This window comes from Coloeus monedula (assembly GCF_965178545.1).
Source record: "Coloeus monedula genome assembly, chromosome: 2".
Classification (NCBI taxonomy): Eukaryota; Metazoa; Chordata; class Aves; order Passeriformes; family Corvidae; genus Coloeus; species Coloeus monedula.
This window is the reverse complement of record NC_138782.1, coordinates 69,543,863-69,571,855: the sequence shown is the minus strand read 5'-3', so window position 1 is coordinate 69,571,855 and position 27,993 is coordinate 69,543,863. Positions and strand designations below refer to the sequence as shown.

The 27,993-nt window shown below is 40.6% G+C and overlaps 2 protein-coding genes across 2 annotated transcripts in view; one reads left to right on the top strand and one right to left on the bottom strand.

Annotated features, from left to right (window-relative positions):
* The window catches only part of MCM9 (minichromosome maintenance 9 homologous recombination repair factor), a gene marked incomplete at its 5' end in the record, with an annotated part of 47,364 nt that overhangs the window by 15,931 nt on the left and 3,440 nt on the right, over positions 1–27,993 (bottom strand). The window contains 5 exon segments of the mRNA XM_082277243.1: positions 20,690–20,809; positions 22,045–22,165; positions 24,386–24,588; positions 25,490–25,571; positions 27,208–27,524. Coding sequence (XP_082133369.1) covers positions 20,690–20,809; positions 22,045–22,165; positions 24,386–24,588; positions 25,490–25,571; positions 27,208–27,524 — 843 coding nt within the window.
* On the top strand, positions 967–13,588 carry ASF1A (anti-silencing function 1A histone chaperone). The gene is made up of 4 exons (XM_082303035.1): positions 967–1,358; positions 4,918–5,033; positions 9,519–9,695; positions 11,546–13,588. Exons 1-4 carry the CDS (start codon positions 1,250–1,252, stop codon positions 11,756–11,758), a joined length of 615 nt encoding a protein of 204 aa, XP_082159161.1. The 5' UTR covers positions 967–1,249; the 3' UTR covers positions 11,759–13,588.

Genomic DNA, 27,993 nt, shown 5'->3' with positions numbered 1-27,993 from the left:
GTTTATACAATACTGCACACTCTTAGAATATAAAAACCCACTTAGGATTCTTTTAAATACTTGTCAATCTTCCCTTTTGTAAATAAGGTTAAATAAAACTTTAAAAGGAGCTCTGGTTGCAACCAGCTTTTCGTCTTGACATACAGCACTTCTTTAACTTTCTGCCTGAAGTGAATGGACAAAAGATTATATTTTGTCCCTGTTCTACCCACAATTCTAATTTAATTATGATATTTTTCTCTACTATTCTTCCAGCCTCAATTTTAAGCTTAGGGCACTTCCAAGCTGGATGTGGTCTTACATTGTTTGCAACTTGCAGAGGATGAAGATTTTGAAAGGAAATTAATTTCTTCTTCAGCTCATATGGTTCACAACTTTAAATATAATACACTGATAAAAGAAGCATCTTCTACATATGAATCTAAACCTTATCAATTTTAATAAAAGTTATTGTGGTAGGCAGGATAAATATAGTCCCATAAGCTATATGCCAGCGATTGAAGTGAAGTCACATCTTAGGATTTAATTTTTTCTTTTAAATAAAATCATTGCACGGCAACAGCTTTCGAACTAATGTACAGAGTCCGTCTTGGTCATGAAAGGAGATCTGACTGGTTGCTTGGTAAGATCTTCCCTTCTGATTTTCCCCTTGCCTGGATTTTAATCTTTCTAATGCATGCAGGAAAACAAAACAAAACAAAACAAAACAAAAAAACGGCTGTAGATAAGCTCTCGGTCCTTTTCCTGGAAATCAGAGAAGCAGATGTTCGCTGCTCCTTTACGCTCGCCGGGCTCACTGCCCGCCCCCGGCCCCGCCCCCGGCCCCGCCCCCCGGCGCTGGCGGTTGCCGGCGGCCGTTGCCGGCGCGCGCCGGGCGGGGGCGCTGCGGCGGGGGCGGCGCGGGGCGGGCGCGCGCGGAGGCCGCTCTGGCCGGCGCTCGGTGCCCGCCGTGCCCGCGGAGGGAGGGCCCTCGCTCGGCGACCGGCCAATCCGGGCGGGCGCTGGCGGCGAGCAGGGGCAGAATGGGCTGTAGTTGAGCGAAATAGGGAAAGCGGCGAACAGTGTGAAGCGTTCCCGGTGTAAATAAAAGGGGGGGGCGAAGAAAAAAAAAAAAGTTTGTGGAAGTCGCCGCCCTGCAGCTTCGCTCGGGCAGCGGCGCGGGGCTTGTGCGGTGCGGGAGCCCGGCACGGAGGACTTTAGTGCGCGGCGTTAACACGCTCTGCCTATTGTTTGTGTTTTTTTCCAAAATATGGCAAAGGTTCAGGTGAACAATGTAGTGGTGTTGGATAATCCTTCTCCTTTCTACAATCCTTTCCAGTTCGAAATCACATTCGAATGCATAGAGGACCTGTCTGAAGGTGAGTAGAATTTTTCTCCCCGATACGGATTTTGCAACCCCGGGCTCTGAGCTCGGGGCATTTAAGGCTTAAACTTTGCACAGGCCTGCGCCTACAATTTAATAGTCTCTCCACCTCGGCCGCATCGCCGTGCCGAGCCGAGGGGATGTGCCGGCCGGGCGAGGGGATGTGCCGCTCCCGCCGAGCCCGGCGCCGGGGAAAGTTGGCGGCGTCCGCCCGCCCTGGGCGCCGAGCCGGGCCCGCCGCCTCTCCCCGCCATCGGCGAGGCGGCGAGCTGCCGCAAGTTGCGAGGAACTTGTTAGAGTGGAGGTAGCCATGTTGCCAGCTTTGTGTGTGCGTGGGGGGAGCGAGCGGGAGGAGAGGAGGGTTGAACCGGGCTCGGCGGCCGCGCATCCCCGCGGGCACACGGGATGCTGCGCGTGCAGCCCCGGCGGTACTCAGAGCGCGGAAAACGCTCCGCGGGGATGCGTTTCGCTGGCCTCGTGCTCCATTTTAGTACTAAGAAAAAAAAAAAAAAATTAAAAAATCACGGTGGGAGGCAGGGGCGGGCTGGCTGGCTGGCTGGCCGACCCCGCGTGCCGGCAGCGGGCAGCTGCGGTAGGTGCGCGGGGCCCGGGGGCACGGCTCGGAGCAGAGCGCTGGCTCCGGGAGCCCCGCCGGGGGGGAGGGGGCCGCCCGTCTGCCACTATTTTTGGAAGTCACTCGAAAGTTACCGGCCGCCACCAGCGGGCGAGGGGCGGCCCCGGCCTCGCCGCCCCGCGGAGACCCCCGTCCTGAGCCGGGGCCGCCGCTGCGCTCCCGCCGCACTCCCGCCTTCCCCCCGAGCCGGGCGGGCCGCGAGCCGCCCTCGCCCCGGCCGCGCTCCGCAGCGCCGCCCCTCGGCCGGCCGCGGGACGCGCCCCGAGAGGCTGCGCGTCGTCCCGCGGGCGGGAGTTTCGAACGGCTCGGGGCGAAGGAGGGAATGCTGGGCGCTCCTGCCCGCCGGCGGGCCGGGTGAGCGGCTGCTGCGCCGGGAGCAGGAGGAGGCCGCCCGGCTGGGCTGCCTGTGAGCGGAAGAGGACCCTGCCTGGCTGGCACTCGGCAGAGCCCAGCTCCGGCTGGTCGCCAGAGAGCCCCTCGTGCGGAGGGGCGAGGGCAGGGCTGAGGAGAAAGGGGAGTTGGGTGCTGTCCTGGCTAAGGTGCCCTGGCAGGCTCGCTGTCGCTGCGGTTTAACTCGCCTCACTCCGCCTGCTTCTGCAGCAGCGCGTAACTCGTGCGTGGCGGCGGGATGGTGACAGCGCGGGGAGGGAGGGACGGCCCCGTGGCGGGAACTTTAGAGGAAGTCTCGCCTGAGCCAGGGATTTCCTCTAGGCCTCCGCCGCCTGTCTCCTGCGCTACTGCAACTGACCGACGCAGTAGCTGGAGCTGTGCTCCATGTCCGTCGGTCGCCACGTTGCTGGCTGGATCTCTCCAGTCAACCTGGCCCCATCCGAGGTGCAGCATCTGACCCCCTCCGTGACAACTGCTATGGCAGGTGGCAGTACCCGTCACAGGGACTCCGTGCAAGGTGTTAGACTTTTCCTTCCAGTTGTGCACAGCTGCCTGTATGTGATGTGCTCCTCACACTCAGGATTTATGTTAAAGTTAATCCTGGACAGTTGTGATGAGAAGAATTATAGAATGGTCCAAAGCAGAATTCTCAGTTCCCTTCCCCCACTAATATGCAAGTTAGACTATAGGATAAATTAGGGATGAGCACTGCTATCTTTCACATTTAAAAATAAGATTAAACACAGCCTTTGTATACTTGATGAAAAGTCATTTCCTTAGCTTTCCTGTACTAATGTCTGTTCACTGTGCTGTTTTCAGCCGATCCTCTGCAACACTGATCCTAAAATTAAATCCATTAACTCCAGCCCTTTCTTTCTTAAAGTTGTTGTTCTGTATCAAGATACTTAAATACTTATTTTACAAGACACTTATTTTTAAAAAGCCTGTTTTAGCAGTAAATACTAGTAGTTGTTTAGAATGAGCTTTATACTGTTCTACTAGAATAATGGCACAGGATAATGTGATAATCTTAAGCAGTTTAGCCTAAAAGTCCTCACTTCTTGTAAGTAGTAACTTGTTCTCAGATGCAGACAAGAAGGCTCCTTAATTATTCTGGATGAATACCCTGCAATACTGGCAACAGCTAGTGCTTCATGCTCAAAAGGTAAATAAAACCTCTGATACAGTACCTGGGCAACTGTGCTGTGTTTTACAGAGGAGTAAAATCCCTTCCCAAGCCCTGTTTATGATAGTTAAACCTGCAAAACCTGCCTTGATGGTAAGCAAAATAAGCAAGAAGAATTCACTAGTGAGGAAAGAGAGTTGCAATCTTAAAGCAGCCAAGTTCTGTTCAAGTGCTAATTTTTTTTTTTCTATGCTTAAATTCCATTCCTGCATCCAGAATCCATGAGGGAGACCTTTGGATTTTGCTGAGTATACTAATCAAGTTAATGTAATAGGGTACAGGTTTGTGCTTTTGCAAAGGCAATCTCAGAGTATTGTTCACAAGGGGGAAAGAAAAGAAACACACTGTGTAAGTTTTTAAGGTATAGTTCTGAAACAACAGCTAATTAAGAAAAGAAGTGTTAGTTACAGTTTTTTGTAATGGTGATCTTTTTTTTCCTCTTGTTTTAAAAACCCCAAAATCTGTCTTGCAAGATTAGTTTCACATGTGTAAATGAATATTGTTTTTGAATCAAAAAGGGAAGGTGAAAAGCTGACCTAGGAAGAGCTAATTTGGGCTAATTTGCAGTTTCAACTTCAAAACATCTGTGGGGGAGAAGCTGAGTTAGAAAAAACTGAATTGTAATAAATGTTGGGGTTTAGTACATTACTTTAAGAAGCAAAATGCTACACTGGATTTTTTTTTTTTCCCCTAGAATTCCATTTCAGCATGTAGATAAAAATCCAAGCACCACTATCTTTAAGAATATGGTGTAATCATGCTGTAACAATTTTATGTACTTCCTGGGTAACACAAGTGACAGGTGAAGGAATGGGGGCATACAGTTAGTGTGCCTGGAGCTTACCCAGTGGGTTTCCTTACTCAATTAACTACTTTGCATGATCTGTGTAATTTAAGCTGTGAGGTATTTATGTGGAAGGTGGGAATTTTGCTTTTGGGAGGTTAGTCAGTATTCAAGGATGTGATGAGTTATAGGCATCATCTTTCTGCTGTAGCCATTCTGACAGACATTGAGAAGATGTTCAACACAGCTCCCAGTTAGTAAAAGGGCTCTGTTCTCTGTATAAAATTTGAAAATTAGCCTCAGTGTGAAAACAGAGGGATTCCTGTGGTACAAGTGACTAGAGAGAGAAGGTGGGATAATCTGGTTCACGAGGACAGGGTCAGGCATCAGTAAATTTCCCTGATGAAGACAGGTCCTTGTTATTTTAGGCCTGTTGCCAAAGAAGCAATTTTAGGCTATGCAAAACTGTAGATGGGTGAAAGTGGAAGACCCCTAACTATAATGATAAATAATGTTTGTTGTTTTTTATTTTACTCTTTTTTTTTTTTCTTTCTCTGTAGATTTGGAATGGAAAATAATTTATGTGGGTTCAGCTGAAAGTGAAGAGTATGATCAGGTGTTAGACTCTGTTTTAGTTGGACCTGTTCCTGCAGGCAGACACATGTTTGTATTTCAGGTAAGTTTGATTTAACCGTTTCTAAAAGAGTTGTGCTAATTTGTTTAGGAATAACTGCATCAAACTAAGAGACACTTGAAAAACAATGGTAAGTTAGAAAAAATATTTCAGTGAGCTCCTCAGGAATGCTATACCTTCCTTTAAAGTCTGTTCTTGAGCTTGTACTCCTTGCCCCTGATATTTCTTGGTTATATTTTTTTATTTGTGGTATCAATAATTAGTGATATAAGCACAGTTCCCACAGCTACTGATAATTTTAACCAGTCTGGCTTGTAATCAGCAGTGCCAGTTGCCTGGTTTACACCAGGCACCATCAGGCTCACCTCTTCTGCCACTGGTGGCAGTTTCAGACAATCAGGAGCACTAGATTAACGTAGACAACGCCTTCAGAGGATCAGGCCAACAAACTAATTGTAAAACTCAGCCAGAACAATGAAGAAGTTGGTTTCTGTTTGGCAGGACTCATGTTAAACTGTGATGTTTGGCTAAGCATGCTAAATCATAACAAAATACTAAAAAAAATATTTAGTGCTTTCTAAAATGAAGATAGAAATTCAGTGGTAAATGGGAGGCATTTAGGACACAAGTGTGTAGATCAAGACTGTGCAAAAAAGTCTAGAGCATGTGACAGTCCTATAAAATACTGCTGTTAAAGCCAAAAGTTAATAAGGAATAATGAAGGAAAAGAAAACAGGGAAAGAGCAGCACTAAAATGGGGCTTACTGGCCTAGTCTTGTTTCCATTTTAACTCAGTGAGAGGCGGGGTGGGGAAATCCTGAAGCAGACTTGCCTGAATTCTTTCAGAAGCTTTTTTTTAATACATATTTTGTGGTGGTGGGGGGTTTCTGTTCTTTTTTATTCAAACCTATAATTTGTATTAAAACTAACACATTTTTCTCTAAGAAATACTAGAATTTTTCTTGTAAACTGAGAGCAAAATCCATTGGATGAAACATCAGATAGAAACGGAGTGTATCTTATTTTATAAGAATCCTGCTATTTTCCCAAATACTATAAATTCACTTAACTAATGGCAAATGCATGCTGAAGTATGAGCATTAAAAAAACCCAAAGTGCTGATGAATACACTCCCTTATTTCTTATGGCTACTGTAACTGGTTTAAAATAATATCAGCATTTATGAGGCATCCTGATTAATCCTGTAAGTTCCAGGAAAGGTGGTTGGTTTGGGATTTTGGGGGTTTTTGTTTGTTTGCTTATTCTGGGCTTTTTTGTTTTGGTTTTTTCCTTAAAGGACAGGCTAAAGGAATAGGATTAGACTGGAGGTTGCACTTATCAACCACATACATGCAAATCAATGTTGAAACATTTCTGTTTGGTTTTGGAGCCAGGCCTAATTTTTCCACAGTAGAAATAAAGCAGATGTGTAACAAATGCATCATTTATTAACGGTTTTTCCATTATCAAGCTATTATAGCCTATGGCATTAATTGGTCAGAAATAGGTGATCCTCTATTGCTCTCAAAGGGGCTCCCTTGTGTTTGTATGTGGGGAAATCAGCTGGCATTTACATTTCTGATTTAAAAGATGCGCTGCTCTCAATCAAAGGTCTGAAGATTCATTGTTGATGGTGATGGGAAAGGAGCAGGAAGCAGGTGCCTAAAAAGGCATGTTTTAGCTGTATGATTGGGAAGGTCTCAAATTAAATTCACTGGTCCTGCAGTTTCTGTAGAATGGAGTCAGCAATTGTATCCTGGTTATAAATGACACTACAGCTAAATTAGGAGGAGACGTGTAGATTTGCTTATATTGGAGTAGGTCCTGTAAGAGACTCCTTCTGTTAAAATATCCTTTTTATTTCTTATGGAAGTACTGTTGGGCCTGGGTATATTATGCTTCAAAGGCTCTGGATTTCAGATGAGGGTAGGACTCGGCTCATGTGTACACAGGAGACCACCAAAACCCAAAGTGCTACAAGAAGCCTTTGCTGATGACTGAAGCAATTTTATTCACCAAGCTGAAGCAGCCTAGGATATGGAGAAAACAAGCAAGGGAAGGCAAGAATGGGGCACAGCACAGAACTGCAGGAGGCACGTGATAGAAAGAAAGGAGATTGTTTTCCTGGGGAATAGCTTAAGGAAAGGACCTTTGCAGAGGAGTGTAAAGTTTTCAGATAATCTGCTGTAGATTTTTCTAGATAGGAAAATGGCTGAAATAGCAACTAAAATGGAGTACCACACAGATTACCAAGGATGACAAAAATACCTTAGATGAAAAGATGATGTGGATCTGGTTGGGAATTCAGCCTTACAAAAAGATGGACAATTATTGTGCTTTCAGACTTATAAAAGCAGCTTTTTGTTTTAAAACCCCAAAACATTACGTTTAAAAGGGTTTCAATAGTAAAGGCCCACAGCTTGGCTTATTTGTTTCTGAATGCTAAGATATATGTAGTGAAACCGGATTCCTTCTCTGTTCTCTTGGGAATTTGTAATAAAATCACAGAAGCTTCTTTTTGAGCATATAAGCACATAAATAATTTACTATCCTTAAGTGGGCATATAACCTTTGCTACCGACTCTGCAGTAATAGCTGTGTGAATAAATATCATGTTGAAAAGCAAGATAATTCAAGGTAACATATACACAGGCTGATTTCATAAAATTCTTAAGTAAATTATAGCATAAGAATGGCATATTAAGACAGTGATTTTTATGCAAAAATTAATATACTGCCTCTGCCCACCAAAATATCTGTTTGCAGATAATCTGCTTATTTATCGTTTGGTGATACCAAGCTCTTCTCTTTTTTTTCCACCTGTATATAGTCTTTGGTTCCTGAGTAATTAAGAGGTTTGACAAAAAAAGGAAATTGGAAATTTGAGAACTGTTTCAAACAGTCTTCGGTGTCTTTTTCATGCAGCAAAACAATGCTTGAGAGATAAGTAGGATTAGAACAGAGTATTTCTGTGGGTTCAGAACTGTGTCATAGGATATTACAAGACAGAAAATGACAGTGGAAACCTGGAAAACTAAGATCCTACATTAGAATGTGAATTGAGTTTAATGGGGAGTTAAATGGAACATGGTCCTTTTGTTGCCCATTACCGTGGAATTTAAACTGATCAAACAGTTCTGGGCACTGTTAGAACAAGACTACTGAATTACAGCAGTGATTTAATCTGTATTAGCAGTTCTTGTGATTTCCTCAAGCATTTGTTCTGTTCCTTTGCCATCTTTTCCATTCCCCTATGCTAGTTGTAAAGCCATTCAGTTATTTTCTATTTCCTTCAGAGCTGGAGGAAGATGAGTTCTACTTGATTCCCTGGTTTCTTCTCCTCCCTCTGGTGTATTTGTACCTGAGAGGTCTGACTCATCTAATTCTTCTGCCAAGTGCCTAAAGTTTTTCACAAAAAGCTAGACTGCTTTAAAGGCTTAGAATTGAAATGGCAAAGAGTAGAAGCCAGTGCTGCATGAGCAGTAGCTCCCAAATTTCACCATGCTGGAGCATATAAATGCTACAGAAAAGTAGGGATGAGAGGGACAACAGGAATTAATTCCATTCATCCTCCAACCTTGGGCAAGGTTTGTTACACCCAAGCCATCTGAACACATATTACTAATACCAACTTGTTCTTGCAACATGGGTGTTCATTGCTGACTTCAGATCTTCATGTGGAATTGTAAATATGAAGCTGTTTTACTGTGCCTGGATTGCTGTTACTTTAAATCCTGCAGCAGAATCAGGCATCACATTTTATCAATAGATGTGGTAGTTAGGAGGCATTTTAAGGGACTGATGTGAGCCACATTTTACAAGGCAAATTTTATTGATAAGTAACTGCAGAGCCATAGTAAGTAAGGACATTGAGGAAGATTTTATCAGTTGCTTATTAGGTTTGCATACTGGCTGAAAAAGTTCAGGTGTCTTAGAGAGATGATGCATTTAACTGCATAAATTTTAACGAACATAGGTGTCAGGAATGAAGCCAGAAAAAGTACTTCATTCCTTTCCTAGAAATCTGTGGAACAGCACAAACCTTACCATAGCCCATCCCTTTTCTTGCTGAAGTGTAACTTGCAGTCTGTAGTTTTAAGGATTTAGTCTTGTTAAGAACATACATACAGACCAATTCAACCTTGAAGGGTATACAAGAAAATAATCTTGCTCTACTAAATTACCAAGATGGGCTGGAGAACACTGGCACTGTAGAAGTGGAGTGATGTTGGGTACCCCTGTTTGAACAATGGTTCAGCTGATCATGTATTTAAAAGCAGTTTTGGATCAAGCCTGGCCAATTGCCCATAAGAAATGTCAGCAAACAATTTTACTGCATTCTAATTCTGTCTTTAGAGGATGGTGTTCTAAATCTAGGGTTGATGTTGTGAAAGCAGTTATTTTCTGGTTAACTTGAACAATTTTAAATATAGTCACTACTTAGCTGCTGAAACACGCTACTTGAGATTCCCCTGCTAGGTAGGCATGTGGTATCAATTTTAATTTATCTTTCCCTTTCACATTTAGGCTGATGCACCTAACCCAGGGCTTATTCCAGATGCAGATGCAGTAGGTGTAACAGTTGTGCTAATTACATGCACTTACCGAGGTCAAGAATTTATTAGAGTCGGCTACTATGTAAACAATGAATATACGGAAACAGAACTGAGAGAGAATCCACCAGTAAAGCCAGATTTTTCTAAGGTAAGGCATGTTTTGTTTTAGTCACATATAAGAGGCATGCTTGTAGAAAGAGGTTTTTAAGAAACAAACCCAAACCCCATTTTGTAATTTGATTTCATAAAGTGCATGGAATAATGAGGCATCAAATAATGGAAAATACTTGGGGGGACAAACTACAAATGCCATGTAGCTGTCATAAATTTAAGTAATACTGAGAAACCATCAAAAATTCCACCATCTTGAAGCCTTGGCTGTACTTTCACACCGACTGTGAAATAAACGTTGGATTTATTTCCAACTGCACCGCTGTTTACAAAGTGGCTCTGTTTTTCAGAAAAACAGAATAATGTTTTTTCTAGGCCCATCAACCTGGAACTAAGTTGTAGATATTAATTTACTATAGTTGTTACTCAGCTGTTCTAGTGCCAGAGCTGCAGTTTCTGCAGAACTTCAACAAACAAACTGAGGAACAAGTTAGGTGTAAAATGAGAGAACATGGGTAGCCTGGTTGGATGATTATCTGATGAATGGATAATTTGACAAAGGAAGTATAAGGATTAAGTTATAAAAACGTACCTCCTTCATAGTAGCAATTAAACCAGGACTAGAATTAAAAGATGAAGTGAAATAGTATGTTTTTTCTATGCTTAACTTAATTTTCAGGGATCAGATACTAAATATGTTGTCAAAATTACAGTTAAGTTTGAGGATTCCTAAACTTTGGGTATGTTCCTTCTTCACTTGTTTCTTTTAAAACATAACTTGTTATGTTGGTTGTCTATGCCAAAATGGTGACTCCCTTTAAGTACTTGAATTTAGAATGCCTAGAACTACTTGTCTTCATTCTCTGCTCATATAAAAAGCTAGCTTTGCTCCTATGAAAAAGAACAGCAAAAGCTATCATATATTTGTACACAGAGTCCTTAATGTGACTTTGAGACAAAATGGAAATGCACAAGAAGGTTATTAAAGTGATTAATTAATGGGTAATAAGCGCTATGAGGTTCTAAAAAATAAATGCTCTTTTTAGTTTGCATAAGGGGTCAGGAAATACTTAATGAGAGTACACTTTCTTGGAGAATAAAGCCAACAAAGCACACCTTTCCTGTGATCAGTCTAAACTGTCATAGTGAGTGTCCACTGGCGCTAAGTTGCCATCCTCCAGGTAACTCTATGATCTTTCACCCCTTTTCAAAATAGAGAAAATGAGCATTTTGGTTTTTTGCTGCATACATAAATACAGTATCTTTTCAAAGGAAAATGAAGGCCAGCCATGAGAATAAGATAGATGACTAATCATGTCCACTGCCACAGTGTTAGTATCTTCCAAATATAAGTATTTTTACTTTAAAACTTCAGTGGATAAATCCTCTTTATGAAATCAGTCTGAAGTTTGGTAGTTTAAGGATAAGGTTGTACTTTTAAATGAAGATGAGAAGGTGATAGAATTGAGAGGTATTGCAAATACCATCAAGTTGATGCAACATTTGATGAAGTACTGTGGTTTGCAAAATCCTTGTGGGGGTAGAAGTTATTTGCTTTACTAAAAGCTGGATAAAATAATAAACACTTGCACTTTACTTGTGGATCTCTTTCACAGTTTTCACCTTGTGGAACAGTTAAAATATTCTCTTGAGGAAGTGGTTACTTTGCTGAGTAGAATATTAGGGAAAATGAATAAGTGGGGGTACTGTAAGCATGTTTCTGATCCATAGGTAGTAGCTACAGATTCACATTGATGTCAATTCCCTTTTTAAACAAATTGTTTTACACAAACAAGGCTATAGGGACTAAAAGGAAAAAATCTCTATGCATATGAACTGCAGTTTGAGACGTACACATTACAATCCATATATTTTCTTCTTTCCCAGCTTCAAAGGAATATATTGGCATCTAATCCCAGAGTCACAAGATTCCACATTAATTGGGAGGACAACACTGAAAAACTGGAAGATGCAGAGAGCAGTAACCCAAATCTACAGTCCCTGCTTTCCACAGATGCATTACCTTCAGCATCAAAGGGGTGGTCAACATCAGAAAATTCACTAAATGTTATGTTAGAATCTCATATGGACTGCATGTGACTAACCACCATCCTTTTGGTACTGTATATGTGTTAAACTGTAAAAACAACCAGAACTATTTCCCTCAAATTCCATAAGTACATAGTTGAAGCAATGTGAAGAACTTGTTTTAAAACATCCTGTAGAAAGTTTATAAAAAAAAAACAAAACAAAAAAAAAAACCAAAAAAAACCCCAACAAACAGTATTTGAGCAGATTGTGGAATATAAATACAACTATTTTTAAGTAATTGCCTTTTTTTTCTAATGTGTTATTCTATGTGGTCTAAACCAAACCTGATTAAAGCATATGTATTCTCTCCCCTACCCCCTTATTTTGTAAGCACTCTTAAAAACTAAAAAAAAGTTTAAAAGTTAAAACATTCAGGCAACATGAAGGAATAATGCCATGTCCTCATCTCTGCTATCCAGATTGCCAAATATAAAGTGCCCTTTGATAGCATCTTAAGAACAAAACTGTCATTAGATGAAGTGCAAAGAAAAAAGTATCTCTTATTAACAAACAAAAAAGTCCAAAAATCTCCTTTTGATCTGAAAGCAGACAGCACAGTATAATTTTAGGTGCAAGCTTCTTTTCCTTTCAAGGCACATACTTGTTACTTAAAGCATGCAATTGAGATTTACCATCTGCTATCTTGGATTTTAGGACTTTTTTTTTTTTTCCTAAATCTCCTGCTGCTGCTGTTTAGTCAAACCTGTGGTTTGTTCAGGACAGTGTTTTATGTGGATTGGGGTGGGTACCTCAGGAAAGAACCCTTTTTCAGCCACCCTGATAGCATACACAATTGGTTGGAAGGATGCAAGCAATTACTAGAAGATTCTAAGTATCAAAAGCAATAGTGTGAATATCCCAAAAACGCTCTTCTGCAAGATTATTATGTCTCACTACTGGTTGGTATGTTTGTTTTCAGGCATGCTTTATTGTAGTCTTTTTCATTAGTAGTAAGGAGTTTGGATGTTTTCTTTCAGTTTTTTGAAACACTTAGCATTTTAAACTTCTCTGTTTTCTCTCTAGCCTTTAAGGCAATCCTATTCAGTGGTGTAAACCCTGTTGTGGCAGGCATGACACATTCAAGAAACCATTACTTGTCTCAGTGCAAGAGCTTCAGGGCATCCCTATTACTTGAGGCATCTTGGAAGATAAAAGGAATTAAGCAGTAAAGACTTAAGACATTATTATGACACTTAACAATTTAGTTATTCCCTTCCAATCCTTATTAGCTTTATATATTTACTCTGTGCATTTAAATTGTAATCTGTCATGCCAGATTACAGGAATCTCATTCTACTATTTACTAGTTACTGCCCAAATTATGAACCCTTGTAGGTTCCCAAACCTTCAAAAAAAGGTGGATTTCATGATGATTGACAGTGTAGCTCTGAATAAAAATAGAATGCTTTCTGTTCTCTTTCTGCATTCTCTAATGGGGATGAAGATGTCCCAGACAGTTAGTGCTTCTGTCTTTCCACATCTTTAGTGAAATTCTCTGTGTTTCAAATGTGTGTTTTCTAAACTGGAAAGGAATGACCTGATCTGAATGTACATGCACATGTTTTACTTGTCTGGAAAATCAGCAGTACTCATTTAGGGTAGATGAATGAATTAATGAAGTCCATTAAGATTTGGAGGCCTAGTTCTAATATGTGCTTTTAAAAATCTCTCTAATTGTTTGCTGGTTATCACTTTAATCTAAAAATATTAACACTTACTGGTATGACTTAACACAAAGAATTGGTTCCCTGAACTAGCAGTTACTTCACTTGAGGGCTGAAATTCTGTGAACTTTATCTTTGATTTTCAATTATATTGCAACTTTTAGGTCTGCAGTGACATTTTGAGATTTTTCATGCACTTTATGTTCTATTTATGTCTATTTAAGATATCTCATAAATATAAGCATGTAAATAACTTAGTTATCTGCTGAAGGATTGACAGGCTTGTGAAGTCTGCCTTGAATTAAGGCTACTGTAGTAGTATCTCAAACTCTTGCATCTGTTGAATATTCAAATGAAAACATGATCCAACTACAAGCTGTAACCAGAATCCATCCATTGGTAGCATGAAGGCTTTTTAGAAGCATATGCCACAAAGTGATGGAAGCAAACCATATTGCTGCTATTGCAAAAGCAACAACAACATTCAGTCAGCAAAACAATGGCACCCAGCAAACCACTTAATTCAGAGGAATGGAAAAGTGAAGCTCCATTGTTAAGGAGGAAAAAGTCATCTGGGCATGAGAACTTGGGTGCAATAAACTTCAAGCTCGACTGTGGCAGGATGCTGCAGTAGAGTTTGGCACCACCTTACCTGATACACTGATGGGGCCTGGATAGAGCTGACCCACCACTAGCAGAAGGAATGCTGTGCTTGGTGAAAATTGGAGACAAAGAACCCTACCTCATGATCTTTGCAAGATCAATGGCATTTCTATGTTTTTTGAGAGGCTGGGTGCCTCAGGTCTTTGCAACTTTGTCCAGATTTCAGCAGTCCATACACTCTGCCTACTGAGTATGGCATTTCCTGACAAAATCACATTCCAGAGACCTAGAATGAGAAACGAACTTCCAGTCTCCCAGAGACTTCAGGCAATATCACAGCACAAACTTAGTGGTATTAAAAGACAGAATGCATGTAGGGCATCTGTAAAGGCTTGTCCCTGATCTCTGGGCATTTTAGACCAGCAGGTCTGTGTGCATGACACAGCCAACCAGTGCTGACATCACAGCATTACAATTTCAAGGTTGAAGATGAATTCACCTTCCCAAAAACCTTTACTTGCAGAGGCCACCAAGATGCAAAGGAATGCTACAGATTCTGCTGACAGAACTCGTGATGTATCTCATTGTGTTTTTATCACAGACAGACAGACCATCAGAAGACTGTCATAATGCTTATCAGAGGTTATTCATGTACAAAGAAGTAAGCGGATCTCATGGTAACATTATAGGTTTTTATGTCTAGCTTGAAAAAAAGGTGTCCCTTCAGCTTACAGTCACTGATTTATTCAGGCATCACCTTCAATCTGAATTACTATGACACTTAAATTTGAAGAATGCAAAATAGTTCCAGCTCCATCATAATGGAGACTAGTGAAATTTAACCTTTTCAGTGGCTTTACAAAGCTCCACTGAAAAAGCCAACCCATACTACCAATCTTCAACAATGAAGCAACTCAGAACTTCTCTACAATAACCACAGTAACTTAGTTTGTAGCTTGCCAGACACGCTGTATTCTTGAGATGTGAGTGACAAAGTCACAAAAAAATCTGGTGATCTGACAGTCCATTATTTTCTTTGTAGTGTGTGCCTCAGCTGCTGGTTTTCTGGTAGTCAGCTCAGACTGAAAGGTAGTCACTTGCAGCTAGACTGATTGTCCACTGACATCTGAAAATGGTGGTAAGAAGAAAAAAGGAAAAACCCCAAAAGTGCTATGCATGTATACTCCTAGCAAATCCTCATTTACCAGAGACAGAAAAGGGCAAAGTTAACTAAATCTTCTGGCTTGTGTCTGGATGGCTGCAGATCCTTCACACAAGTAACTACCCTACTCCTTATTCATAGCACAGTGGTCTGCAAGAGTACAGATTATCTCATTTATTTTGAGAGCCACAGAAGTTTGGTCAGGAGATGATGGGTTAATTGTTGCTGCGGTTGCTGGTTGGGGGCTTTGCTAAGTGCCAGCCAGGAAGATGCAGCAAAACTGACAACTACATATAAGGGCTGGCAGTTTGTGTGGAACTCTTCTTCCTAGTCCCTCCCATTTCTGTTTCCGTTTCCAGTTATAGTTCTGCTTCTTAAAATCTGGTCTTATAGTGTGAGATGAGAGCAGAGCTGGAGAAGATGGATGGAGGGCTTTTTCCTTGATTTTTGGTCTAGGCAAAGATGATATAAAGAAGAGTCAGCTGGAGGCACTAGGAAGGCTATCTTAAAGGCAAACCTGAGGCTTCTACATGGAAGGCCATTACAGGAGGAGAAGGAAGGAGGACACACTTAAACATTTCCAGCTTTAGGTTGTGCAGTTTTGGAGGCATGGCTGGGTACTTGGCTGTCCATGGCACAAGGGGTGTGACTGGCTTATCTGCAGACAAGAGAAAGTCAGAGGAAAGAGGTGTGAGTGCTGCACAAGGGCTACAGCAGATGCAAGAGACAACAGCTGTGTGTTACCAGCAGTGGTAAGAACTGGCTGAGCTGGCAGAAATTGTTACGGAGTTCTTCGGTCTCCCTCCAAAACTCCCTTGGCCCATGAGATACGGAGGCCAGCCTTTCAAAATAAGTGTACCCTCCAGTTTGTCCTGTCTCACTAGGATGGTGGGACAAGCCTACACTTATACAAGCTGGAAAGGAGGGGCTTCATGGTATGGTAAAGGAAATCCTTAAGACATCTGTTTTCCATCCAAAAATCAACTACTTGAAATGCCTGCCATTTCAACAGCAGGATGAAAAAGTCTGATGAAGGCCAGCCTGGATGTGTCAGAAGTGTGTAAGACCTGAAACCTTCAACCAACATGACAAGATATTTCTCCTGTCCAACCTAACAGTGGGTCTTCAGATATGAAGAGATGTATAAAAAAACTAAAATTTTTGAAGACATGTATCTGCTTGGCTAAATAATCTTTGGCATGCAGATAATCAAGGTAAACTCTCAGGACAAAGCCATATTGAAGCAGCATTACTGAGGAGAAATTAAGGGAACTTAAGAAGAGATGGGACATTGTTACAAATGGGAGATTGTCTCTGACAAGGTTTGATCACAGCTTCAAATTTAATTCCAAGAAGTTTAGCGGACTTCCTACAGAGCTAAGACCTCTCCAACTTGAGGCCCAGCTGTTGAAGGAACAGCCAGTGAAACCATGTTCTCAAGAAAGTATTTTCAGGTTACATACTGATAGAAAATACTTCATGTACAATGATAACTATTCAGGAAAAGTCCCATGGTAGAAGTGATGATCAGAGAAAAGTGGCCTAAAGGCTGCATCTGTACTAACAACTTTATCAGGGACAGGGTATGAATCCATGGTGGAAAATGGTTTTCTGGCATTACTTTGGCTTATATCAACTAGGGAAGGCACAGGGACAGTTTGGAGATCTACACAGAGGGAAAAATATCTCCAGTTTCAGAGTCTTGAATACCTCAGGATACTGACACCATGTACTCTATTTATAACCACAGCTGGATGGCTCATGTCAGTGACTTTGGATTGGTTTCTAATGGATCAGAAGAAAGACAGGTGCTAGGAGGCTTACTATGAAAGAAAAAAAGACGTGGTTTCTCCTTGAGTCATTTCCCTTCAATGAAAAGAAAGAAAATCAGCAGCAAACTGCCATTGGCATGATATGAACAACATAGACATGGCAAAATACCAGCAAAAAGGCAGTACTTGCAAGGCTCTGCAGAGGCTCTTAAGAGGAGAGGCTGGAAGGGTGCACGTCACACAGAAAGGCATGTTATACAGAACTGGAGAGCTGGAGAAACAGCTGATAGTCTCCCAGATTTTTAGGCAAGCTGTTCTAAATACAGTTCACAAAATTCTTGAAGAAATCCATCTGTAGAAGGACACAACACCAAGCAAATCAGAAGTGTGAACAGTCAAATATGCACCAGCAAGCAGCAGGATGACTCTGGCCTGGATGTCCATGAGCTCCAGACCTGCCAGCAGCCAGCATGCGTTGGTTCCTGTTGCACACCACTTGATCACTGCAGATGTTGAGCTCCAGAGGTAAATTAAATATTTTCTTACTAGTGATTATCTCATCCAAATATGCATAAGCAGCACTGTGGCTGTGGGGACTGCAAAACAGTTTATCTAACTCAGTAGTAAGGTGAGAAGCCCTAGAGAGATCTTGTTAAGCCTGACTAAGTCTCTGTCTTTATGGAAAACTGTGTATCAATTTCTAAAAATAAAAGGTAGCTGAATGACTCCCTGTGATTCTCAGATGAGACACGAGTAAGGGAGAATGAACCGGGCCTTTAAAAAAACAGTGTAGACAGAATGAAACAGGGGGACAGATGGTTCCCCCATCTTTCATTTACAGATCACAAAGTCCTACAGTGGTCAAATAAATTTTTGCCATTGAGTTGTTGCATGTTGGTCTGCCTGCCAACTGTCATTAAAGAGATGTGGGAGGAACAAACCCTGGTCCTTCAATATAAGTCCTAAACTTGTAGAGAATTCGCAACAAAATTTCTGCTAAGTGTTTGCAAGAAAGCAACTTAATAAAACAGGAAGGTCAGAAATTCACTGAGAGGAGGTAAAATTCTGGTTTGTTCAAAACACAGAACAAATTATCGGTCACTTGTAAGGGCTGTTTGCAGCAAGTGGGCAACTTGAGGCTGTGGGTGAGATGGAAAGATGAAGGTCTTAAAAACCTTCAGCAAGAAAGTGGGGTTTTCTCCTGGGTTGTACTTTCTGAATCAGGTAAAACAGCACAGAATTTGTTTAGAAAGTGCAGGGGAAGGCAAGAACCTGATTGAAAGAGCAGAGGCCCAACAGCAAATTAAGCTGCAGGAGTTAGGTCACTGTTTTCTGAAATTCTGCAAGCCAATTCCAGTCACGTCTGTATAGGTTAATGGGCTGTAGCAGGCACATGATACTGCAGGGGCACAAAGTATCACAGTGAATCTCAGAGCACCTGATACCTAAGGTAGACCAGGAAAGAAAGGGAATTTTGGCACAAGGAGAATGTTAATTACATAATACGCTGTCCTGGTACAAATAAATGCTTGTACAGAAAACCAAGTAAAACTGGTATGACACAGCTTGGGATGCAGAATTCTAATTCAATGCTTATTAAATAGCTTATGTCCTAAAAGAGTACCAGATGGGTAAAGGGCACAAGACATGTCACCGCACACAGAATCTTACTAAAGGCTGATTAGATACCAGCGGTTTTCTCTACAAGAGGGATCCAGCTTTTAGGAATTATTCAGGGTTTACCCAATCTCAGGTGTGTCTTTTGGCCTATGTGGACTGTAATCCCAGAGCCAGAAATTAAATGCAGTTCAGACTGCTTTTTATATACAGTAAGGAACTAGCTGAAAGTGAAACTTAGAGATTTAATATTCGTACACTGGAGAGAAAAATGTGCATTAGGACTGTCCTCTCATGGGAAAGCAGGAACTGGTAATTCAAAGTGTTCAATTATGACAAAGAAAGTAAAGCGGTTTAATAGTTTTCCAAACTAATTTGACGCTTCTGCACAGAGAGCAAGTTGACAAAAATCTATGTTAGGTAAAGCTAGCTACAAGCAGATTCATAAGTAAGACACTCCTTGCACAGGAAAGACAAAGAAAATAATAATTTGAAAAACATCCAAACTCCTGGTCTAGAAATTAATACCTTAGTCCAGCAGTTCTAGCCATGGAAAGGTTCCTTGAAATTAAACTAGGGTTAATAAGATTCCTTGCTAGGCACTCAAGTTTCACTTGTGATAAGGGACCTGAAGAATTCTAAAGAGAAATTTGGTGCACCTGCTGTCAGATTTTGGAGAAAGGGACTGAGAGAGAAGTTTTTTTAAAAAATAAGGAATATTTAAGTGAAATATAGATGACTTAAAGGCCCAAGACAATCCTTTCATGAGATGAAACTCCACACATCATTAGTGCACATATACCACAGTAAGCTTATAATCTGCAATATTTGTTTTCAGGGAAATGTCTTTGAACCTAGCCATCATGGCTGAGCTGGAAATCAGATCATGTGGAAGGTGAAGCATGGGAGGGAGACATGGTGAAGAAGGCAACAGCAACATCAGAGACTGAGAGCAGCTGACACAGGAAATCACTACTTTAAAAAATGGGCAAAGTCACATTGAAATAACATGGCAAAATTTCACTGCAGGTCGCTGCGAGTCCCCTACCAAATCTGAAATTATCCAGACTGTTCTCAGTTCTTAACACAGAGCAAAAAGTGGAGAAAAGGTTATGCTAAGCCAGAATTTTCTCTCTGGCTTCTCTCCAGATCTATTTGTTAACAGTTTGAATGGAAAATCAGAGGCATATGTGTTTCATAACAAGTTCCCTGCACACAAGAGTGTATATGGTCAACATCATGTTCCACTTCCACAGCTATGGAAGACTCAGTATATACATAGCTATGGAACTGGGAAAGATTTATTCTCTGGTTCTCCCATGTACAAATAATGCTGTTTTCTAGACATAAAATGATAAGCCGCACTCTTTGAGAAATATTCAAGTTACACATGCTAGCTGAGACACTGGGATTTGACCCTAATTATTTTGTGATTTTGAACATACAAGTAGTATACTCATTCGTTCATATAAACTCATTGGCAGAGGTAATCTGACCCTGTACATTGTCCCCAGAAGAGTTTGCAAAGATGCCTGGCATTCAGACCTAGCTGGGACATACCTAAATTTAACAAAAGGAAGAAAGAGAAAAGAAGAAAAAAGAAGGAAAAAACCCACTTGCTCTCTGAAACCATCTTAAAACCATCTTAATGAGTAAGAAATAGTTCCTCAACACAGGGGTAAATTTCCAGAAAGCAAACAGAAATCAAACTGGCACCCAGACAGAACACATAAAAGAACAGAAGAGAGGAGATTATCTGTTCAGGAGAAACCAAATGATGCTAGCCCATCACACAGTGTGAGCTCTGGAAAGATGTCATATTTGTCATAGCTGGAAAATGCTAAAAATACAGGTCCAGATCTCTCTCCTAGCAAAGAATTGAGATGTGCCTCTGGATGAGGCTTGTAAGGTTCTCTGCTAGAAGCTCATCACAGTCCTTCAGGGACACAGACAAAGGGGCAGGACTGCAGAGAGTCAGATCAGGCCTCATACGCTCCCACAGCAGTTCTGTGCTTCAACTGTGCTCATACAACCTGAGCACATATGTTTATATATATAGAAGGCTTCTATATAAACATACTTGAGTGAAGAGATAACCTGTTCCAGCTGAAGAAGCACATACCTGCACTTGTAGATCCGATTCCTGCTGTAAGCACAGAGCGTGGCATAATCTTAACGGCATACTTGAGGAACTGAGATTTCCCTGTACCCGGGTCTCCAACCAACAGAAGATGGGATTCACCTGGGGGGAGAACAGGGATGTAGGAGCAGACAGTTCATATACAGACAAACATCAACACAAAATGCTCAGATTAAGTAATACTTGTCATATTCACCTAAAATTTAGCACTATATATACATTAAAATATGTAATTCTGCACTATTTATTGGGTGTGATAAATACATTGTTTAATAAAGTCATCTAGACACAAATATTTACAATTAAGTATTTGTGAAGTATTAGCAGGTATTTGACACACTTCCTGTAATATGAATTCTTACGTTTTTGAATGTTCTTTTCTCAGACTCAGCTCATTCTTGAACATGAAAAAGAAGGATACCAGGTTTTAGTTACCATTCCACTACTCAGTTATTTAAATTATTGCAAAATGGACTAATAAAATCAGCAGGTTGTTTTGCTTAATTAATTCTTTGCCAACAGTTACGCAACTTAGTAATTTCAAAACAGTGAAATTACAGAAGTAAATAATTTGGCTGCTGTACTGTCAGTAAAGTACTCTAAAACTTTTTCACTGTTTTTTACAAAATACAGCTTCAATTGAAATATAAAGTCTATAACTTTATTTAGCTGTTGGAGCATTACAAAAATCCTGTATTTGTACAGAGACATACTTTTAAAAATTATTATGACCTACATAGATTATGACCTGTGTACCACCTGGCACAATGGCATATTTGCCATCTAATAACAACAGAAGGAGAATCAGCAGGCAGGTAACTTGGAGTTACAAAACTAAGTGAGATGTGCTGACAATCACAGATGGAAAAGTCTGGCATTAGGAAGTAAAATGAACCCTTTAATTTTTCCTTTTAATGGACTATAGTGATCCGCATTAAGGAAACATTAAGATTCCATCCTTTGATGCCAAATACTGCTGGGAATATTCTACTAGAAATAATTTCAAAATGTCACTTATACAATAAAAAGTGAGTTTATGTTTTAGATAAAACAGCTGTCTTTAATATTCTACCTAATGGAAACCTGGAAGTGTTTCTATTGGGTTTTATTTGGGAAAAATTAAAAAGAGGAAGTCTAGACACCCACTTTAACTTGCCTGAGATTTTGGAAGAATACTCAGAATTGATTAAAACTTGTTCTCACTCAAGAAAATAGGATGATTATGCTTCCAAGATCTTACTGGTTTCATTTTGGAGGGGTGGGTGGGGAATGTGGGTGAGGACAGGGATGGGAATGACTGTTACAAAGGATGTGATACTGTTAGAAACAATACAAACCTCTGGTTCGAGTTCCAGCAGCATCAGTTCTCTGTACACCACCAGCAAGCACCATGGCTACAGCCAGCTTCACCAGGTACAATCCAAAAACTTGAGGACATAAGCTAGCCAAAATTTCATTCCTCCCTAAAACAGGAGCAAAAATGGCACTCAGCAGAGTTAAAACTTGGTTTCCCATGGACTCCTGTGTACACTGACAAATAATTTGGGCAAGAAGAGTAGGGTAGGAAGGAGATTTTTAATTTTTTTTTTTTTACTGGGACCTAGAGCAGTTGTTTGATCCAAACTTCCTTCATTATAGAGAAGTTAGGTAATCACAAGCAGCAAAGCCAATCCTATTGTAATTTAAGGAATGTATGGTGTGGGTAGCACGATAAAAGGCACTAATGAAATGCCATCATGCAAATTCTTTTGTTCTACATTTACAAGTGTAGAAGCTATGAAACCTAGAAGTTTCCAAACTTCAAAATAACCCCTTGAAAACTGGTGTACTGTACATTTGAGAAGACTTTTAACACTTATTTTGCCTTAAATCTGTGCACACACAGTGTGCACATTTTCTCCTTGTTACCTTCAATCTCCTTCTCCTTTGATCCTTGTGTGTCACAGGTCCCTGTCCTCCTCCCTACTATAGTCTCTTTCCAGCAGCAGAACATTTCAATCTGCTCTGAAAATGCTGATGGTGTGCAAGATATGTAACAGAATTAATTCTGCCCTTTGAAATTCTGACACTACTAGCACATAAGGGGTCTCAGGTTATATGCCATGTGCTACTTGCATTGCTAGGGAATAAAAGAAAATGACCCATTTTGAGAGCTTAATTTCATGTTTTAAATTTAGATGCAAATACATGGTACTGGCAAAATATAGGCACCTAATAGATGACTTAAGGTATATGTGTTTCATTCGGAGGTCTTCTGAAGGAATTAACATATCTTTGTCCATCCAAAAATGGAATTTTAAAAACATTGTTCAGCCATAGCACAGCTCAAGATTTAACTCCACAGTTAGGAGTTAGCATCATTAAGTGACTGACATAAAATGCAGTAGTAGCTACCATTATCTCTCAAAAAACAGTACAGGTACACACACACTCTGTTGTGAAATGGCCTCAGACTCCTTAGTCAGATCCAATCTCTGCCCTCAATGTCAACTCAAATTCAGACAAATAGCCTGATACAGACATCTTGGGCAGCCAGGGTCCTTCTAATTTCCACTTCAACTTTCTTGTAGCCACTTCATATTTATTTATTCAGAATGGGTAATATTACATAAAATCACATTGCTCCCTTCAGGCTTCCAAAAATTGTCCTGAGAATGAAAGATTAAAAGGGACCTTCAAAGAAGATCCTGAGTTACTTTCTGAACAGTTCTAATGAGAGTGATAAGAAATATTCTCGTTCCAAACAGCAGAAGGAAGAAATGTTATCATTCCAAACAGCAGGAAGCTAGCAATTAAACTGCTTTCCAGGAAATGCAGTTCTGAAGAATCTTTGACATTGACAGGATCTACACTTTCTTATTGTGAGCAGGCTAATTTGAGGGAGGTTCCCACCTGCTTTTCCTCCTGTTTGTCTTTAAAGAAAGACTAAGCTCTTTCCAGTGTTTTACAAGACAGAGTGTCAGCCTAATAAAGTTCAGTGATGGAGACCCTAAAGAGTCCATTGAGCTTCTGCAGAGTTGAGGAGAAGGCAGTCAGATTATGGAGAGGGACAGAGTTCCAGACAGAACTCCTGGTAATTCCAAGGTGGTTGACTGCAGACCACGGTAAGTTTAGGACCCAGCGTACTGAACACTGACTGTTCTGGAAGCCACTGTGAATTGGGAGGCTCCCCTGCACCTAACCAAGGGCCTAGGCATCCACGAGTTACGTTAAAGATATGATGTGCTAATCCCTATGGTAAAGATTCAGAGCTTAATTTGGGATGCAGAGACTGTGTCAGATCTCTCGTCCCAGAGGCAACAGCTGTGCTGACTAAATGCAGATCTAGTCCACACTATTTCTTCTAAGAAGTATGCTTCTTCTTTCTTGATTATAAAGCACTTCTCTTTTTTTTCCTCTCATATTATTTCTCATTTCTTGTTAATAAATGTTCCAAAAAAGACTTGAATAGAAAGCTCAAAGAATGAAGATCAATGCAGTTGGTTTGGTACTTCCTTCTGCCCCCAGCCAGCAATATTAAAGTAAGAATTTCATATTCTTGTAGTGGAAAAAATATATTCTTGATGAATGGGTGGTGGGATAGCATAATGGGGGGAAAATGTGTTCAGTTACTGTATTTTCACTCCTGATTTCATCTCTATCCAATCAAGAGTCCTACTTAAAAGCTTTCAACTACTAACCTGCTAAGGGATCATTCCTATGCCTTTCCCAGAAGTCTTCAAATTCTTTGCGAACTTCTTCATCAATTACAACACCTGCTAGCTGCTCATTGTTCACTTTAACATAGTTGGCTTTTAAGACAAGCTCCAAGTCACAGCGTGCACCCTCGTGGAAAGGTTTCCACCTCTGCATTACCACTCCATACACTGTGATGTCATCTCCTAGAGGTAACAACAAAAATTAGTAAAATAACATCTGACTTGAGACATGCAGACACTTCAGCTAGCTGTAATGCATAATAATGTGATCTAGAGCCTGTGTTACAGTTAATAAGGTTAAAAAAAATCTAACAACTGAAAGCAAAACCTCCTGCAGGTACTGGAAGTTGAAAACAAAGATATGGGAGGTTGCTTGAGTCTGTGCTAGGAAGTTATGTCTTTCCACTTCTGTTTAAGGGAGGTGGATTCTTAAAGACATATCTCTGCTTGTTTCTTCTTTTAGAAGAGAGGAATTCCTGGTAAACTGTAGAAGCTCTTTCAATTAGATTAATTATACAAAAAAATCTTAGTCAAAACTTATTTAGCTTCTGGTAACTTTTGCGATGAATCACTTGTTAACATTCTGAGTAGAGTGTTCTTCTGAGAAAGTACAGCTACAAATTAATTTCTTGTGGAAATGTGCCTATCTGAGTATTTTTAGTCCACTCTTAATTCATCCTCCTGCCAAGTAGCTTTTTCCACCTGCAGCACTCCTTAGATAGGAGGTCAGGTTTCCTGGCTCTCCAGGCCTATGGAGGGGTACCTCACGCTGTGAGACAATCTCCCAGGGAGGTTTGGTGTTCTGCACTAACAAGTTTTATTATACTTTCTGTATGTCACAACACATTACTTATTGAAACTGATCTGTCAAACAGTCAAGATGTAACCTGGGGGTGCATGACATTTTCTAGAATGATCATCAGCTGCCACGCTAAAGTTCAGCCTGAAACAGCAACGTGACAGATGAACACACCTCATTTGAGGAGCCCCCAGCACTGACAGCCACTTGACAGAGATTCATCTCAAATGGACAACTAAAAATTCTTGTGGGTACAAACATATGTAATTTATGCAATATCCTCACCAGACTTGCAACTGTCCACCAAGTCATCTTCCAGTACCACCATCATACAACGAGGGATGCTTCCAACAGACAGCCTCTGAACCTAGGTGATGGGAAGGAAAAGCACTTCTTAAGAACAGCACCTTCAAAAGCCTTTAATTTACAGCTGCTCTGGCTTAAGGGCCTACTAGGGTCCTTTCCTGGCACTGAGGTCAGTTCTTGCTTTTTATCACAAAACTTACAGTAAGGATGCCAATGCTGCCCCGAGCTTAACAATGAAAGTTTAATGCTGATATTAATGGAAATGGGATTGGGTATTAAATTAGCAGAAGGTGCTCAGTGCTGGGAGATGTTGTGTGATTTCAATATCTTGCTGAAGAAAGCTCACTAAAGGAGGCCATTTGAAAGAGCTGATCCTTTTTTTTATTATAATTTGAGTTATTACTAGATACTTCTTCAGTATGTAAAGTTGACTTTGGGTACTGAAGCACGTGCATGGGTTAGATAACCCTTCACTGAAGTATATACTGAGGATTATTCTCTGTATTTTTCTGGTATTTAACCGTGACTTGACAGTTGAAGATTAAGTTTACACCTAGGTGTCAAGGATTAAATCAAAAACAGGAAAACCAAAATACATATTGACAAATATGACAGTAACTTGTGTAACTCTTTTTCTTTTCTGCAGGCCAAAGTCTGTGCAATCTTGTCACAGTCCATTTCTAACCAGCAATCTTTCCATTTACACTTTACAGCTCTCAACAGTTTTGAGAGTATCCACTGCACAAGAACAAGTCAGAAATACCTTTTCATTCTGCAGCACAGGTCATACATGCTAGAATTCTTAATGTATTCACTCTCTGGTGCCTAGGAAGGTTAATTCACCCTTGTGTATCATCTAAATGGCCACAGGCAGTTCACATTATGTTCAGTACTGGTGGCATGCACAGTTACTTGCAGAACTCAGTAGGAAACACAAGGGAAATTCACTCCTAGTTTAACTTTACTGTTTTTAATAAGCCCATGTTGCTTATTAAAGAGATCTGTGTGTCACACGGTAGAAAAAAAAAAAAGTTAAAGAGATTTCCCATATGTCAGAAAAAATCATTGTATGTACATGCAATATAGGGCTTATTTCCCAGAAAGTTTTATTCCCTTACTTTTTTTGGTATTCTGAACTTTTAAGACCTTAATTTCTAACTTCATACATTCCTTCTCCACCTTGTCTGTACTTCCGCCCAGAAAACAAGCGCAAATTCTGCATCCAAGTTCTGTAAGGATCACATATGCAATAATTGTTGAATTCAATATTGGTTGAAGGGAAGAGACATTTGCAGACACCACGTATTGGCCACACTGCACAGCTACAGCTGGCCCTGGCCAACACTGGGCTAGCTTTAGTCCTCAGAAGCAGTGTTGAACATCAGCATCATGTACAGGAAGTGCTTAGAGAAACAATGCACACTTGGTATTATAGGGATTCAACGTGGAATGGAATTTCATCTATGGAAATTTCATCTATTAACTGACCACTGGTATTTTGTACAATATTGAATGGGATTACCCAGTAACAGAAGTCTGGTCTACACATTGGCTTAATTTTTAACTCTTTGACTGGAAACCTCTGACCAATGGGTTGCCAGGCTTCTTTCAGTCTTCTCGGGCATTTATTTCAAACAACAGCAGACATCTATACTTTAATCTCTTCCCCTTTTTGTCTATGATTTTTTTTCCCTTACCTGTTCCTGAATTTTGATTTCTTGATAGTCCCTGCAGCAGGTAGGAGAAGAGGTTGTTCCAGAGAGACACGTGAACTTGGTTGAGTTGCAGCCTTCCTCATTGAGACAGGCTGCTGGACGACAGAATGCGTAGTACTGCTCAAAGTCAGCCTTGACAACAAACACGTGCTTGCACTTGTTGCAGATGTAACTCCGTTCAAACTCCAGAACCTTCACCGAACTGGTACGTATGACAGTCCCAGTGACTGACAAAAAGTGCCCCACATCCTTGGATTTAGGGATGTGCTCTCGAGTCAGCTCTGGGCAAACAGGCAAACCTGTTAGACAAATATAGGTGCAGCATAAGGCTATGCTTATAAAACAAGGACTTATAATGCAGTTAAAGAGAAAGACGAGAAAACATGCCAGACATGAACAGTAGCCATTGTTATTACTGTTTCATAAATGTGATTCAACTATTCATCTGTTGTACCATAAATCTGATTCATTGTCCTCAGATGGTGAAAATCATCAGACACTGAGCACTAGCTGAAAATGTTGCCATTTTACTCTCCCACTCTTGCCAAGGGGTGAATAGTCAAGAACAGTTTCCATTCATGGAAACAGATCCTGGTATTCTCCTAGCTATATTAATTTAGATGTTCTTTTTGTAGATGTCATTTATTCTACAACTGGTTTATCTGAATTACAAATTTTCAGTTGTGCTACTTAACTGTAGTTCAGTGTTATTCCCACAGTTAAACAGGTGTAGCTCCTAATGTTGTCTGAATTCTCAAGTCTAAGCAA